General features: G+C 37.9%; 1 protein-coding gene across 1 annotated transcript in view; it reads left to right on the plus strand.

The window, feature by feature from the left end:
* Neb (nebulin) overlaps window positions 1–15,329 on the plus strand; it is a 202,939-nt gene that overhangs the window by 48,337 nt on the left and 139,273 nt on the right. Inside the window, exons 36-47 of the mRNA XM_058573519.1 lie at window positions 386–697; window positions 1,662–1,868; window positions 3,519–3,623; window positions 5,106–5,213; window positions 6,244–6,555; window positions 6,957–7,163; window positions 7,618–7,722; window positions 7,858–7,965; window positions 9,019–9,330; window positions 10,592–10,798; window positions 13,742–13,846; window positions 14,815–14,922. Of these exons, the coding sequence (XP_058429502.1) occupies window positions 386–697; window positions 1,662–1,868; window positions 3,519–3,623; window positions 5,106–5,213; window positions 6,244–6,555; window positions 6,957–7,163; window positions 7,618–7,722; window positions 7,858–7,965; window positions 9,019–9,330; window positions 10,592–10,798; window positions 13,742–13,846; window positions 14,815–14,922 (2,196 nt within the window). The remainder of the gene's footprint in view (window positions 1–385; window positions 698–1,661; window positions 1,869–3,518; window positions 3,624–5,105; window positions 5,214–6,243; window positions 6,556–6,956; window positions 7,164–7,617; window positions 7,723–7,857; window positions 7,966–9,018; window positions 9,331–10,591; window positions 10,799–13,741; window positions 13,847–14,814; window positions 14,923–15,329) is intronic.

Genomic DNA, 15,329 nt, shown 5'->3' on the forward strand with positions numbered 1-15,329 from the left:
GAAATCACATATTGAATCAGGAGGATTCACATCCCTGTGAAACCAAGATATATTGGTTTTATATTTAGAAGGTGACATGTTCATTTTAGGTGTGGAAATTGAGTTGTTTTTAACTATGGTTCTACATGCAAATCACCTATAGGAGTCAAAGCAATGGAAGAGAGCTGGTCTTGAATTTATCATAACGCTCTCTTGAAATCCCAGCTGAGTTCTGAAATTTCTGAAGAAGGCGAGGTGTGGTTTGCATTTCTTGATCGCTCTTCCAAAATGTCATGATGTTCCCAGTGCCTCTCTGTGTGAATGTAATTGCTGTCCCTTGTATTCCCAGTGCTTAGTATAGATATTTGTTATCAAATAATTTGCCAACCAAATTCTGCCTCTGCAGTACAAGTACAAAGAAGCTTATGAGAAGTCAAAGGGAAAGCATGTGGGTTTCAGAAGCCTCCAGGATGACCCCAAGCTTGTCCACTATATGAATGTGGCAAAGTTGCAGTCCGACCGTGAATATAAGAAGAACTATGAGAATACCAAAACCAGCTACCACACACCTGGGGACATGGTTAGCATTACAGCTGCAAAGATGGCCCAGGATGTGGCTACCAATGTCAACTACAAACAGCCATTGCATCATTATACATACCTACCTGATGCCATGAGTCTCGAGCACACTAGGAATGCAAATCAAATTCAGAGTGATGTAAGTATGTATATCATGACAGACCCAGAGATCCTTGTACTTAGAGGGTGATCATTTTTCTCCATTTTATTAGGCTTCCGATGCAATATTTTAAAAATGTGCTTTAATATAAACAACATTTGTTTTAAAAAGGCATGGTAGATAAGTTATATTTTTGCTGGCTTTTTGTGCTTATAATAATTGACACTTTGTTAAATTATGGATGAAAGGTAAAACTGCCTTCCATTAACTGCATAAGCCACCTTGATTCTCAGCCAGATGTGCTTCTGTGGGCTTGCTTCTAAGGTGATAGCTGTATAATGCAAAAAAGGAGAATTATTGATGCTTTCCAAATTTAGGAAGGTTTCTTTCGTTCTTTCTTTCTTCTTCTTCTTCTTTTTTTAACACAAGGTCACACTGTCAACCATGTAAATCTATGTAATGAGTCATCTAAAATGAACTGGGAAGGCTTTGTGCTTGCAGCATGATTCATGGAGAGCTGCACAGGGAGGTGTTTAACATTCAGGGCATTTCTTTCTGCAGAAGCCAGATTTCTGTAAGAATTGTCTTCTGTAAAGGGAAGAAAGGGTACTCACTTATTGGTGCTGCATAAAAATTTTTCTACCCAGCTAGATCAGGAATAGCTCAGGTAGACAGTGTAGATGAAACTCAAAAATTTTTGAGTCTTCAGTGAAATCTAAAAGAAAGTCCAATTTACTGTCATATAAGAGACAAAATTTTTTTAGCAGTACCCATGGAAATATATGACCTAGATTCCCTTCTGGTGCAGTATAATGCACTCTAACAACAGAACTGCTTTTTCTTCTCATCAAATTCCAGGTAATAATCCCTGTGACAGACATGGTCAGACACGAGCATACTGAAAGAATTGCTGTCTATTTTCCTTGGATAGAAATGCAAACCTAAGAAACATCCCTTGAATATTCCTTAGGATGCCTCTTCACATGAGCTTCTTCTTTTACAGAATGTATATAAAGACGAATATAACAACTTCTTCAAAGGCATTGGATGGATCCCTATTGGCTCTCTGGAGGTCGAGAAGGTCAAGAAAGCAGGCGATGCACTAAATGAGAGGAAGTATCGACAGCACCCAGATACCATCAAGTTCACAAGTGTGCCTGATTCCATGGGCATGGTTTTGGCTCAGCAGAACACAAAGCAGCTAAGTGATGTAAGTGGCTTCCCTTCAAAGGATTTGTTTATGAATAATCCCCTGTGACAGCCACTCCACCATCCTTAATTTAATACATGAGGATGCATCTATGCTAACTAATAAACTACTTTCAGAGGTATAAAACACAGGTAAAAACAGTCAGGGGAAAACCTGTATGTTCCAAATTTATTTTCCAAATGTTAACTGTTTGTGATATTTATAAACAGACCTTCACCCATTATACATGGTAAAATGACATTATTACTATTATCATCTGCTACTCTGTCTGAGTTGCAACAGTTCTACCCAGGTACACAGGAAAGAAGCATAATGTCCTAATTCCCTTTTATAACAGCTTCATGCTCTAAGAGGCAATCTTAGGATAAGGCCTCTGGGGAGGGGATAGGCAGTTTATTTGCAGGCATCCTGGGTCTTACTTCAGATTCCAGGACCCTTGCTCTTTCAGTCAGAGGCTAATTATAATGCTTTGGGCTTGAATCATTTAGTAATTTCAGAGTTCTGTTAAAATGCCTACATCAGAAGGAGAGAGGTAAGTAAAAAGCAAAGAAAATGATTTTGTTCTTAGCCCTAGGTTTTGGAAACTGGGGAACACTTTAGTGGACTTGACATCTTAGGGTAGTCCCTGCCCTTGTATTACTGCAGATGTTTAAGGATTGAATTCCATTTCAATGGTCATAAATTGGTGTAGTTTCTTTTGATTTATTTTGTACTAAGTACGGTGGTGTCAATTCTCATTGAGTTTTTCTAGTTAGCTAGGAACACTATATTCTCACTATATTAAGTCTTCCCTGTCCTAAAAAATTCCATCAGTGTCTGCCTGGTTACTGAAGCCAGAAATGTGGTGGTCACCTGTAAGACCTCCTTGGGAAGCCCCTCATCCTGTATATCTGCTAAGTCAAGGTCCTAAATACCTCACTGGATGCTTGTGCTTACGCAGCCACCATCCTACATCTGGCTTCCTAATCTCTCATGTGGATGACTGCAACACCTATAGTCAGGACTATCTGCCTGGTGCCTCAAACAATAGCCAGAGGTCTTATATGTAACACCTCTTAGGAACTGCCCTTGAAACTTAAAACCTAACTCATTAACTTGACTGAAAGTTCTTTCCACTCCAGGGCCTGTCCCACCTGGCTAACCCTCTTGGCTGCCCTGGGCACATTCAAGCCCCAGGTCTCAGGCTGCTCTCAGATCTTCAAGGTGGCCAGGCCATTTCCAGCCTGAGGGTCTTGAATGCATTTTTGCCCTTACTCCAAATCTGAGTATAAATGTCCCCTCTGCAGAGCACCTTTATGAACATCCTTGTTCCTCTCCTATAGTTACTCCATTTACAACACATCATAAATTTTAGCTATAGTTTATAGTTCACATGTTTATTATCTATATCCTCTACTAGACTATAAACTTCAAGAGGTCAGGTCTGCCTTTCTCAGCACTTTAAACACAGAGCTACCACCTTGCCTAGCTACAGTCCAGTGGAACGAGAACACCAATTATGTTACACGAGTCCCCTCCCTGCCAAAGTAAGGCATTACCATGTATGTGGAAATCACAAATGAAAGCCTTCTTTTGCAAAGAAGTGAGTGCTTGGTGAAACTCATGTCACGTCAGCTGATGACATCTGCACACTTCTTCCTTTGTTTGCAGTTGAACTACAAGGTAGAGGGGGAGAAACGGAAGCACAAGTACACTATTGACCCTGAATTGCCTCAGTTTATTCAAGCCAAGGTCAATGCCCTCAACATGAGTGATGTGAGTATTTGAGTATTTGGCGTGGTGCCATATTGCTTATGTGAGCTTCTCCTTCCTGTTCTGGATAACTTTTTCACTGAGTAGTTCAAAGGGAGAAAACTGAGCCCTTTATCATGCAACATGTGACTAAAGGTCACCATAAAATTTTGTTTAATGTGGACTTCTTCAAACTATGGGCTGTGACTCATTGATGGGTGGTAAAATCCGTCTAGGAATTGGTATTTCATTTTGGAGGGAAAAAAGGAACAAAATGAGATAGACAAGATTGTAAAATACAGAAATGCATAGTCAGTAGTAAAGGTTAATATTTCTTAGTATAACTTTTGTTTCAATTATTTATTGAAATTTCCAAGAGTTCAATTTTCTTCAGAAACTCTGTTTTTTTAAATGTAGTTAGCCTGTCTCTTAGGTAGTCTAGACACATAAATGGTGATGATGTTTAAATTCACTATATGAATTGTTTCTTACTTATTTGTTTGTTTATTTATTTATTTATTATGGTACTAGGGATCAAACTCAGAGCCTCATGCATGCTAGGCAAGCACTATACCACTGAGCTACATCCTCAGCCCTTTTTTAAATTTAATATTGAGAGAAGGTCTCACTAAGTTACAATCCTCCTGTATCAATCTTCCAAGTAGCTGTGATTACAGGTGTTTACCACTGTGCCTGGCTCTCTTTTTTAGAAAAAGAATGTTGGAAAATTCTGATATAAAATTATAATCATGGCTGGGGCTATGTGTAGCTCAATGGCAGAGTGCTTGCTTAGCGTGTATGAAACACTGAGTTCAATCCTTAGCACCACATAAAAAAACTGAACAAACAAAGGCATGCTGTCAATCTATAGTTATAAAAACAATTTTTTTAAATTATAATCAAACCCAGATATAACTGTTCATTTCTTTAGAAGTAGGCTTAGTCATTCTTTCTAACATTTTTAGGTTTATCTGGTTTATCTCCAAATATATTTTTTTGGTAATAATTTCCAGATTTTTGGTTCATTTGAAATTTCTTTCCTAATTTTTTAAGTAATATTTAAGCATGAAGGTCAGTTAAAGCTGGGTAGTATTAATATCTGATTTTTTTATTTTAGCATCCATGTCTCTCTATAAGTTTGAAGTGCTTTATTATGAAAACTTTGCCCAATGTATTACACACTTATTACTATTATGTAAAATATAGAAAATTGTGAAAAAATAAATGAAAATTTTTTGTTATCCTACATTCAAGGAACTATCTTTTTATTCCTTTGTTACTCCAACATATACAGTTTTTAATCAGTTAAGATTATAGCATGTACAGTTTACTGACATTTTAAAAAAGAATCTAATATGTATGTAAAACATGAATGAATAAGCCTAACTGAATTCTCTTCATAGGAAGAGATGTGTTATGACATGTTTTATAAGAAATATTTTGGCATCCTCTTTCATTCCTCTTTTTATAATGTCAAATAATAAATAATCTTTCCTATTTTTGAAGGCTCATTATAAAGCAGACTGGAAGAAAACCCTTGCTAAGGGCTATGATTTGAGACCAGATGCTATTCCAATTGTTGCTGCAAAAAGTTCAAGGAATATTGCTAGTGATGTAAGTCTAATTTGAAAATAGTTCTCTCTCTCTCTCTCTCTCTCTATATATATATATATATATATATGCAATATATATATGCATATATATATGCATATATATATTTATACACATACACACGCAAACACACACATACACACACACATATATGTTTTAAAAATCTGTACATTGAAGATGAGACTATGAATTATATAAGGGAGCAAAGAAATTATAATATACAAATATTTCCTAATATCCTAAATGCCAATGATGTTTTTTACATTGCTTCACATAAGATATCTTTAAAAATTCAACATAACTATTATCAAGAAAAAAACCTTTTTTTTCCACATTATGAAAAAGTTGAAGCTCTCATTAATATATTATGAACATAAGAACTCCTTTTTATTTGGATCCTGCCCAGAAAAAGTCTTGACCTACCAAAATATCACTAAATTTAAAGAAATTCCAAGTATTTTATTAGAATATGCTGTTTTAATTTCTTAATTTCCATAAATAAAAAAATCAAGTGAAATAAAAACCAGGAAGAATTATAAATTAAATAATAAGATATTAATTAATTACTCTTTACAGATTAAATTATATTTTCTCAATGAATTCATATAAATGCCTCAATAGAGTAAAAATTTGTTCAAGTTGAATAGTTTGTATTACAGCTTTGCAGAAATTTACTCATGATTACACAACTACTTTAAGGTAATGGAAATTAATAGAAACAAGATAAGAAACACACATCAAACACTTAACAAACTTTTGAGGAACCTTTAAGCATATTCAGAGAATCTACTGGTGAACAATCTGGATACAAACGAAGTATTCAATTCTTAATTATCCTCTGAACAGGTGCCAAGACCATCCACTAGAAATATTTTGCTAGTTTTTTTAAAATACTAAAATAAATAAATAAATAAGTTTAGATGTTACCTGGATTAAAACTGAATTTGGCTTTTGCTTGTTATGTAAATTCTGTTTCTATCAGACATTGACATCTACTCTATCAAACTTTGCTTTGCTCTTCTCTTTGAAACAGTGCAAATATAAGGAGGCCTATGAGAAAGCCAAAGGCAAGCAAATTGGGTTTCTCAGTCTTCAAGATGATCCTAAACTGGTTCACTACATGAATGTGGCCAAAATGCAGTCCGATCGTGAGTATAAGAAAGGCTACGAAGCCAGCAAGACCAGGTACCACACACCTTTGGATATGTTCAGTGTGACAGCTGCAAAGAAATCCCAGGAGGTTGCTACCAACACCAACTACAAGCAACCCTTCCACAACTACACTCTCCTGCCTGATGCCTTGAATGTGGAACACTCCAGGAATGCCATGCAGATCCAGAGTGACGTAAGTACCAGATGGCAGCAGAGCTCATAGTCCATTTCTAGAGCTGGGAGAGAGGAAGGAAAGCCACGCACTCCTTGCTGGGCTCACTGTTCTCCAGGGACCTCCTGCAGAACTTGAAGTTGTATTTGAACTACATGTAGCTTCGCTGATGTTGTAACATACGTATCTGATATATAAAAATAATACTTTTTTAAACTTTAGATGTTTGACCCAACATATGATGCATTTTGTGAATTTTTTTTTTTATCCCAAAAGACCATAGGGAGTAAAAATCAGGCATTCTCCCTCCTCTCCACTCTTCCCTCACCTTTTTTCCCCGATTCATTAATGAATAAGTCATGTAGACAAAGAAATGCAAGCCCTGGCTTTTTTCTGAAAGGAAAATTTTTATTGTTGTAAAGAATCTATACAAATCTGACTTCACGAATTGGATGAAAGGGATCGGCTGGGTCCCCATAGACTCCCTGGAGGTGGAAAAAGCAAAGAAAGCAGGAGAGATTCTTAGTGAGAAGAAGTATCGACAGCACCCTGAGAAGCTGAAGTTCACGTACTCCATGGACACAATGGAACAGGCACTGAATAAGAGCAACAAACTGACTATGGATAAGGTAAGAGCCACCAGCTGGCCCCAGCAGGGAGCCCTCAAGAGCTCCTCCTATTGAGCCCAGCTGTGCCCCTGTAAGCTACTTCAGTACCTTCACCTTTCTGATGGTTCTGGTGGTGCTGATAGGGGATTCCATAGCTTTCATCATGTCCAGGGAGCCTTCTTGTTGACCTCAGGCCATCTCTCGCCATCATGTTACAGAGGCAACAGAACTACAGAGCTCCATAGAGTTGTGAGATGGGGGCAGGATGGCATTTGCTTCTCCAGTGGAAGAGGGCTCCCCTGGTTTGATGGTTATATTTCTTGTATATCCATTTTCCTTAGCTGTCTTGCTATTTCATCCATATCACATATCAGATTTAACTTCTTTTACCATGGAGACGTACTCTCTTCCTCTTGCTAGCATGATTACAAGCTTGTCCTGCTACAAAAATCATGCACTGACCTTTGTGTTGCAGAGGCTCTACACTGAAAAATGGAACAAAGACAAGACCACCATTCATGTCATGCCTGACACTCCAGACATTTTGCTCTCCAGAGTAAACCAAATCACCATGAGTGATGTAAGTAGATGGGGAAGAAGGTGGGAGGGAGCTAATATTTTTGGAATGTCTGTCTTTACTTGCCAACCACTTTGGAATCAGGATCCCCATTCCAACCCAAGTAACATGCTATTATTTTTCTGTTTCATTGTCTAGAAACTATACAAAGCTGGCTGGGAAGAAGAAAAGAAGAAAGGATATGACCTGAGGCCTGACGCCATCTCAATAAGGGCTGCAAAAGCCTCTGGAGACATTGCCAGTGACGTAAGTGTTTCCTTTGGGCCTGCTGAGGGCCCAGTGAAGGAGAGAAATGAGCTGTGCCTGTGGGTGTTGCGGAGCTGTGGTCAACTCCGTTTAGTTTTGGTGGACACACCATCCCATGTAACTCACAAGTTCCCACCTGTTTTAGTCAGCATTTTTTGTCACTGTGACCAAAGATCTGACAAGGACAATTAGAGGAGGAAAAGCTTAGTTTGGCTCATGGTTTCAGAGATCTTCTTCCATAGAGAGCCGATCCCATAGCTTTGCACCAAAGTGAGGCAAAATATCATGGTAGAAGGACCCAGTGGAGGAAAGCACCTCAGGTTATGGCAACAGAAAGCAGAGAATGCTCTGCTTATCGGAAACAAAATATAAACCCCAAAGGCACATCCCCAGTGATTTACCTCCTCCAGCCACACACTAGCCGCCTGTAGTTACCACCAGTTAATCTGTAACAGGAGATTAATCCACTGATTAGGTTACAACTCTCATAATCTACTCATTTTATCTCTGAAAGTCCTTGCATTGTCTCATACATGAGCTTTTGGGGGACACCTCTTATCTAAACCATAATGCCTCCCTTCCCCCAGTCTAAGCACTCTCTAATCATTCATTCATTCTTTAAGGTACAAAGTAGCCGAGTCTTACTTTCAAATTTTTCTTTTGGGTGTTCAAATTATTTACAGACAACTCTAAGCAAAGGTAATGGTGCAGTCTACACATTTTACCCAGCAGACCCATGGCCAGGCTCTCTGGAACTTTAAAGATGCAGCCTGAAGATTCATGCCTGCAGCTTTTTCTGTGCTTGGACAGCTGACAAGAAGAGCTTTCTCAAACACCCTAAGCCAACTTAGTTTTGCATCTCTTTGATTAACTCTGATTTACTGTCTTTCTGTGGACTCAAGTCTAAGATGGAATTTAAAGCACAAAACTTAGCTCCCCGACTAACTTTAGGAGCGCTCTAAAATTCTTTACCTAAGACTTGTGACTTGTGAATGATCCTTTGTTCTCCTTCCTTCATCATTTTCATTGCCACACTTTCTTCTCCTTCCACAGTACAAATACAAGCAAGCCTATGAACAAGCCAAAGGGAAGCACATTGGCTTCCGGAGCCTGGAAGACGACCCCAAACTGGTGCACTTCATGCAGGTGGCCAAGATGCAGTCAGACCGGGAATACAAGAAGGGCTATGAGAAATCCAAGACATCCTTCCACACACCAGTAGACATGCTCAGTGTGGTGGCCGCCAAGAAGTCTCAGGAAGTGGCCACCAACACCAACTACAGGAATGTGATCCATACCTACAACATGCTTCCTGACGCCATGAGCTTTGAATTGGCCAAGAATATGATGCAGATTCAAAGTGATGTATGTGAAAACCACAGCATTAACAAACATTTACCCTAGATAATAAGCAAATCTTGGGGCTGGGGTTGTGGCTCAGCAGTAGAGCGCTTGCCTAGCACATGAGAGGCACTGGGTTTGGTCCTCAGCACCACAACAAAAAATATATATTAAAAAAAAAAAGAAGCAAGTCGTGAGTGACTATCAATGATGACATTTTAAAATCCTGAAAATCATGTGCAAATTACCAATGAGGGGTTTTATTTGTTACCTTACATTGAATTTATTTCTTTTAAAAAATGGTGATTAACTCTAGAAACTAAAGTCTTATTTTCTGCTGTTGTTGTGAACATTGTTGGATTGTGAATTCAGCAAGCGCAAATAAGATTCGGTTTCAGGAAGAGAATGTTGAAGGAAAAAAGTCTACCAAAGGGAATCAAATGCATTAAAGGCTCCTGATAGGGGAATAAAAAGGAAAGCAAGAAATCAGATAATGCAATAACTCCAGCTCCTCGCTCCCAACTTGCTTTCATTCTTAAGTCTGTTTTTGCAATTGTCTATCTTACTGATGATATATTGAGGAGACAATGACAGGCTGTTTTTGGAATGAGTATAGGGAAGTCAGAGAAGGGTTCAGAGTCAGGAATTTGGCTAAAGAGGTTATTTGGTGGCTGAAAGAAATGAATTTAAATTACCAACCAAAAGCAGACAGCCCCAATCCGAGCCTACGTTTCTCTGTGGGAATGCAAACCTGAACTATTAATTGCCAGAAAGATACATCAGTCCTGAATGAATGAGAGCAATTATGGTACAGCTGTTGGGAAGAAAAAGAATAAAGTTTGCATCAAGAACCAATGAGGGTTCTGGGTTGTCTGAGGAATGGGATATAGATTGGATTGGATATAGATGATCAAAGACTGATAAAGAGAGAAATGGGGCTTGCAAAAGTAATCTACTTACCAAGGGAACTTGGAAATCTTGGTAAGAGACGTCACATAGTCACTTTCTCAGGGAGAAAATAGTCTCTTGGCCAATTAATCGACTTGGTATTTCTTACCAGTCTTTATGAAAGTGTCAAGAGAAGCAAATCACAAAGATATTTCCGTTTACTTTTAATTTCCCATGCAAGGAGATATAAACAAAGATAAAAAGGGGCAAAAATGGTCAAAGTTAAATACACTGCTGGTTGAAAACTGAAGTGGAAGTTATGAAATATTAAATATATACTCATGATTCTGGGAAGTTCTGATTTCTTCTCATTGAATCATTTCTTCTTCTTTGGCAGAATCAGTACAAAGCTGACTATGCTGACTTCATGAAGGGCATTGGATGGCTCCCTCTGGGCTCCCTGGAAGCTGAGAAAAACAAGAAAGCCATGGAGATTATTAGTGAAAAGAAGTACCGCCAGCACCCAGATACTTTGAAGTATTCCACATTGATGGACTCAATGAACATGGTTTTGGCCCAGAATAATGCAAAAATTATGAATGAAGTAAGTCTTTCAATAATACAGTGTTTCATATGCATCAAAGGAAATCTGGGCATGTCAGATTTAATCTACAAGTTTTGCTAACACAGTTAATAAGGATCATACTTGAGGTTTACTTTACTTTGAAAAAGGGCATTGAAGATAAAAAAAAAAAAACAGAAATTATTCCCCCAACTGTTTAATGAATTATCCTATCACATTGAAGTAAAAAAATAAAATAGGGATCCTTTCTTTATATACATATTGAAAATAAGTCCCTTTTGTCCAAGGTGAGGTTGAGTAGAATTCATGGCACTGAACCAGCAGAGCACCAGGTAACAGCTGAGACTTGCAGCTGTGCTTCTGGTTGCTTTGATGGGATCAAAGAAAACTCCTGGGTTACATGGCTGTAGCATCATTCAGAGCCAGAATCTCCTCAGCTGGGTGTGTTGGTGCAGGTGGCAATCCCAGCTACTCGGGAGGCTAAAGCAGAAGGATCACAAGTTCAAGGCCAGCCTCAGCAACTTAGATGTGACACTGTTTCAACATGAAATTTTAAAAAGACTTTGAGTGTAACTCAGTGGTAGAGTACCCCCTGAGTTCTATCCCCAGTACCAAAAAAACAAAAAAAAAAAAAAAGGAAGAATCAGGTCCTTCTCTGGGTAGTCATGGCAATAAGTTTTGTATGCCACTATTGTATACCACTATTTTCTTGTACCATTTATTAAAACTAAAGAGTAACTTTCTAAAATAACTTTTAGAAAAGCTTACTATATTTTTATATTTATTTTCCATAAGATGGTATCAAAACCAACAAGCATCAACCCTAGATATCTATTTTTTAAAGTTAAAAATAATAAAATAATTATAGCAGCACTGGTTATATTGTGTAGATCACAATTAGAAATGCTTTTGATTATCAAAAGCAAGGAAAAAGTATTCAGACCTTAACCATAAACAATTGGAGAAAATAATGGTTCTGGTTGCACTGGAAATACAGCTGTCTTATATACACTCAACCTTGGGGTAAATCCTTTGGCATCTCTTCTGGAGACAGATTTTTCAAGAAGACCAACCTTCTTGAAAGGGACCTGCCTAAACAAGGCACAAACCTCGGTATTCCTTTTCAAAATTTAGAATCTAAACTATTATGAAGATAGATTTTTAAAATATTAGATACTTTCACTTTTTCAGTGTTAGAATGAACATTTTAGGAGAATGATGCCAAAATGAGAATCATAGAAATGGCAAATGATATTGAGAGAGATCTTGGTGATTATCAGGTTGAATCTTCTCATTGCAGAGTTAAGGAAAGTGTGGCCCAGAGAGACAAGGACCTTCTAATGAGGACACAGAAAGTCAATGGCTGGGGTTAGACTAGAACATGGAGTCTTATGACTAGCCATTGCTCTCTCCACTAGAATTGCACTGTCTAATCCCATAATCACAAGCCATATGTGATGACTTATATTTAAATTAATTAAATAATAATAATTCATTATTCACATTAACCATGTACTCAAGTACTCAATACCTTTATGTGGTCTGAGGCTACTATATTGGACTGTGCAGAACATTTTCATCTTTGCAGAACATTCCACTGGTAATACTGGCCTAAAACAGAGGTTATAAAACTATTGCTTTTTTGTTGTTTTTAAGACCATGTTGCCCAGGCTGGTGTCAAAGTGGCTCAATTGATCCTCCCACCTCAGCCTCATAACCAGATGTAAAGCAAGTTTTACCATAACACAGCTATTCATCTATATATTGTCTATGGCTGCATTTGCATTATAATATCAAAGTTGAAATCTTGTGTCCCACAAAGCCTAAAATAGTGACTATCTGTCCCTCTGCAGAAAAAGTTTGCCAACTCCTAGTCTGGGGAGTTTTAATTGTTTTAATTAAGCCTGACTTAAAGAGCATTTTTAACTTACTAGCTTTATAAATAGTAAAAAGTATGTCATACACAGTATCAGAAAGGGAATTTATATTAATGCACAATTTTAATCAATAACTGTTAAAATGAAAAATGCAGATGTTCGTTATCCTATAGAAATCCTTAATATTATGCAAAAATACACATAATACATGTGTATAATAACTATTCTTGCAAGTTAGGATTTCTGAGAGAAAATATTGAGATGGAATTAGGGGAATGGGGTATTTTTTTTAGGGATTAGTACCTGTGGGAGGGAAAGAGTGGGCAGAGAGAGAAATTGAACTATAATACAGACCTGAGAAAGCCTTGGCCAGTGCCATGACGGGCTCTCAGGTGTCACATGTTAAAAGTGGCACCACAATGGGCTGAAATGAACAGGCCTTTGTATCCCAGCTTGATGGGTAATTGGATGTGGGCATCTGGGAAGGGCATGCTCTTGGGTAAGGCAGCAAGCCCTAGGAGCTGACAGCTAGAGGCTGTCTTGCCAAAAGCTGGGTAGCAAGTCCTTCTTTGATTGAGTGTCTGTGTGTTTCTCCAGGCCCACCCCAAATATCCTGTCATTGTTGCTTGTGGTAGAAAAAGACTGAAAACCACAAATTAAATATCTATCAATGAAGAAAGGGTTAAATCAATTGGATTATACCACCAAATGGAATACTATGCAGCTTTTTAAATGAATGAAGTCAATTACTTTAGAAAGGTTCCAAGATGTCTAATCTACATTAAGTAAAAGAGCAAGCTGTGGAATGTCATGTATTATGTGACTTGATTTACATTTTGAAAGGACTGTGAGTTGTATTATATAGAGAAAACTTTAGGATGATATCTATGGGCTGTAAGATAAAGGGTTTAAGATACTCTCACTTTCTTATATCTTCTCCGCTGTATTTTTTGAATGAACGCCTTTTTCACTAAAAATTTTTCTTTAAACCTAGGAAAAAAAGCAAAAATTAGGCATATAATATATTGCATAGTGATATTTGTGTGCCAAGTGAGCTCCTTTAAAGATATTATACTTTTCTTTCTAGCACCTCTACAAACAAGCATGGGAAGCTGACAAGACCAAAGTCCACATCATGCCTGATATCCCCCAGATTGTGTTGGCGAAGGCCAATGCAATCAATATGAGTGATGTAAGTATAATTCCTGTTACCTGTTTGAAACCGGTAAAAACAAATTAATCAAGAACTGTTTCAATTATGTGAGTCAATGTTTAAAGAACAGTAGTGGAAATCTACAAACAAGAATCTTTCCATTTCTAATCTTGCTCTGCTAAAAGATGGAGTGGCCAGTCAATGGGAATTGGGATAAGCAGTTAGGAATTTAAAGGGTAACTGAATTTTGTTTTGGAGTAGACACTTGGTAACTAAGAGACTCAGCAGGAAGAGATGGTGTGGGGGTTACCAATGGAAGGAAAAGAAAGTAAAAGTCCCAGGACCTCATTTTTAGAGAGCCCTCTCTACCATGAAGTCCAAAAGAAGGGTTAAATGGAAAGGGAAGATGAGCATTTTGAAGAAACTGGGGCAAGCTCTCCAAGGAATGTGGAACACTTGTTAGAAACTGCATTGATGTTTTATTTCATTTCCTTTCTCATCCTAACCATAATTGCAAGGAAATCCTCTAATCCTACCATCTTTTTCCCTTCGGTTAAATTCCACGGAGATTTGGAATTGCTGACTTTTAAAATTATAGAATTCACATGATTGTATAAATAAAAGTGTCAATTGTAACACAGTGAAGTTTTCTTTTGATGTATGAAGATGCACATTTCTTTTGATGTTTTGTAGTCTTCCTTTTAACCCTTGTCAGATAAAATACATCAATAAGAACCTACTAGATTTTATATATTTCATGTGTATTTGCAACCTGACAGAGACCAGGGCCTTTTACCTTTTTCTGGTGGTTTCTTGAAAATATGTTTGAGTTTGTAATTACTTTTTTTCAAACACACTTGTGTTATTCATGAGGATATTCAACCATTAAGCCACCAACAAAGCCTCTTGCCCCAGATTGAAAGACTGCCACAGAGCTAGTTCAATCTTCTAGAATAAATCCAGGCTTTCCCATTTAGACAAAAACCTATTGTCTCTGCCTATTACAGAAACTCTACAAACTTTCCTTGGAAGAGTCTAAAAAGAAAGGCTATGATCTCCGAACAGATGCGATTCCTATCAAAGCTGCAAAGGCTTCACGAGATATTGCAAGTGATGTAAGTGTGTAGGAAGGCGGTCGTCGTGCTGGGGCTTCCAGGAAACCAAAATATAAGGACTGCATTCTGGAAACAGGGATGGGTAAAATGAGAAACAATGGCATGCCTGCCAACAGTGGCCTCACTGTGTTCCATGTGTGCCTCTTAGCCTCGTTCCTGTGTTGTCTCTGGCCTTTCTGAAAGACAGACTGCTAACCCTGTTATGATGCTCATAGATCTTGGCTCCCTGCCTCTGGAGATCTAGGTGAACTTTGAATTCTGTTAGAAAGGCGATAACATGTAGAAACCAAAGCCCTTCACCAAGTTGTCTTGGTAAAGGCTTGTGTTGTTTTCGCCTTCTGCCTCTTAGGAATGACTTCCTGACAGGTTGTCTCCCGTGGTGTCATGCAGGGAAGCTCATCATTTGA

Source organism: Marmota monax, unplaced genomic scaffold (genome assembly GCF_021218885.2).
Source record: "Marmota monax isolate L192 unplaced genomic scaffold, Marmota_monax_Labrador192_F-V1.1 WCK01_AAM20220418_F8-fsc00048, whole genome shotgun sequence".
Taxonomy (NCBI): Eukaryota; Metazoa; Chordata; class Mammalia; order Rodentia; family Sciuridae; genus Marmota; species Marmota monax.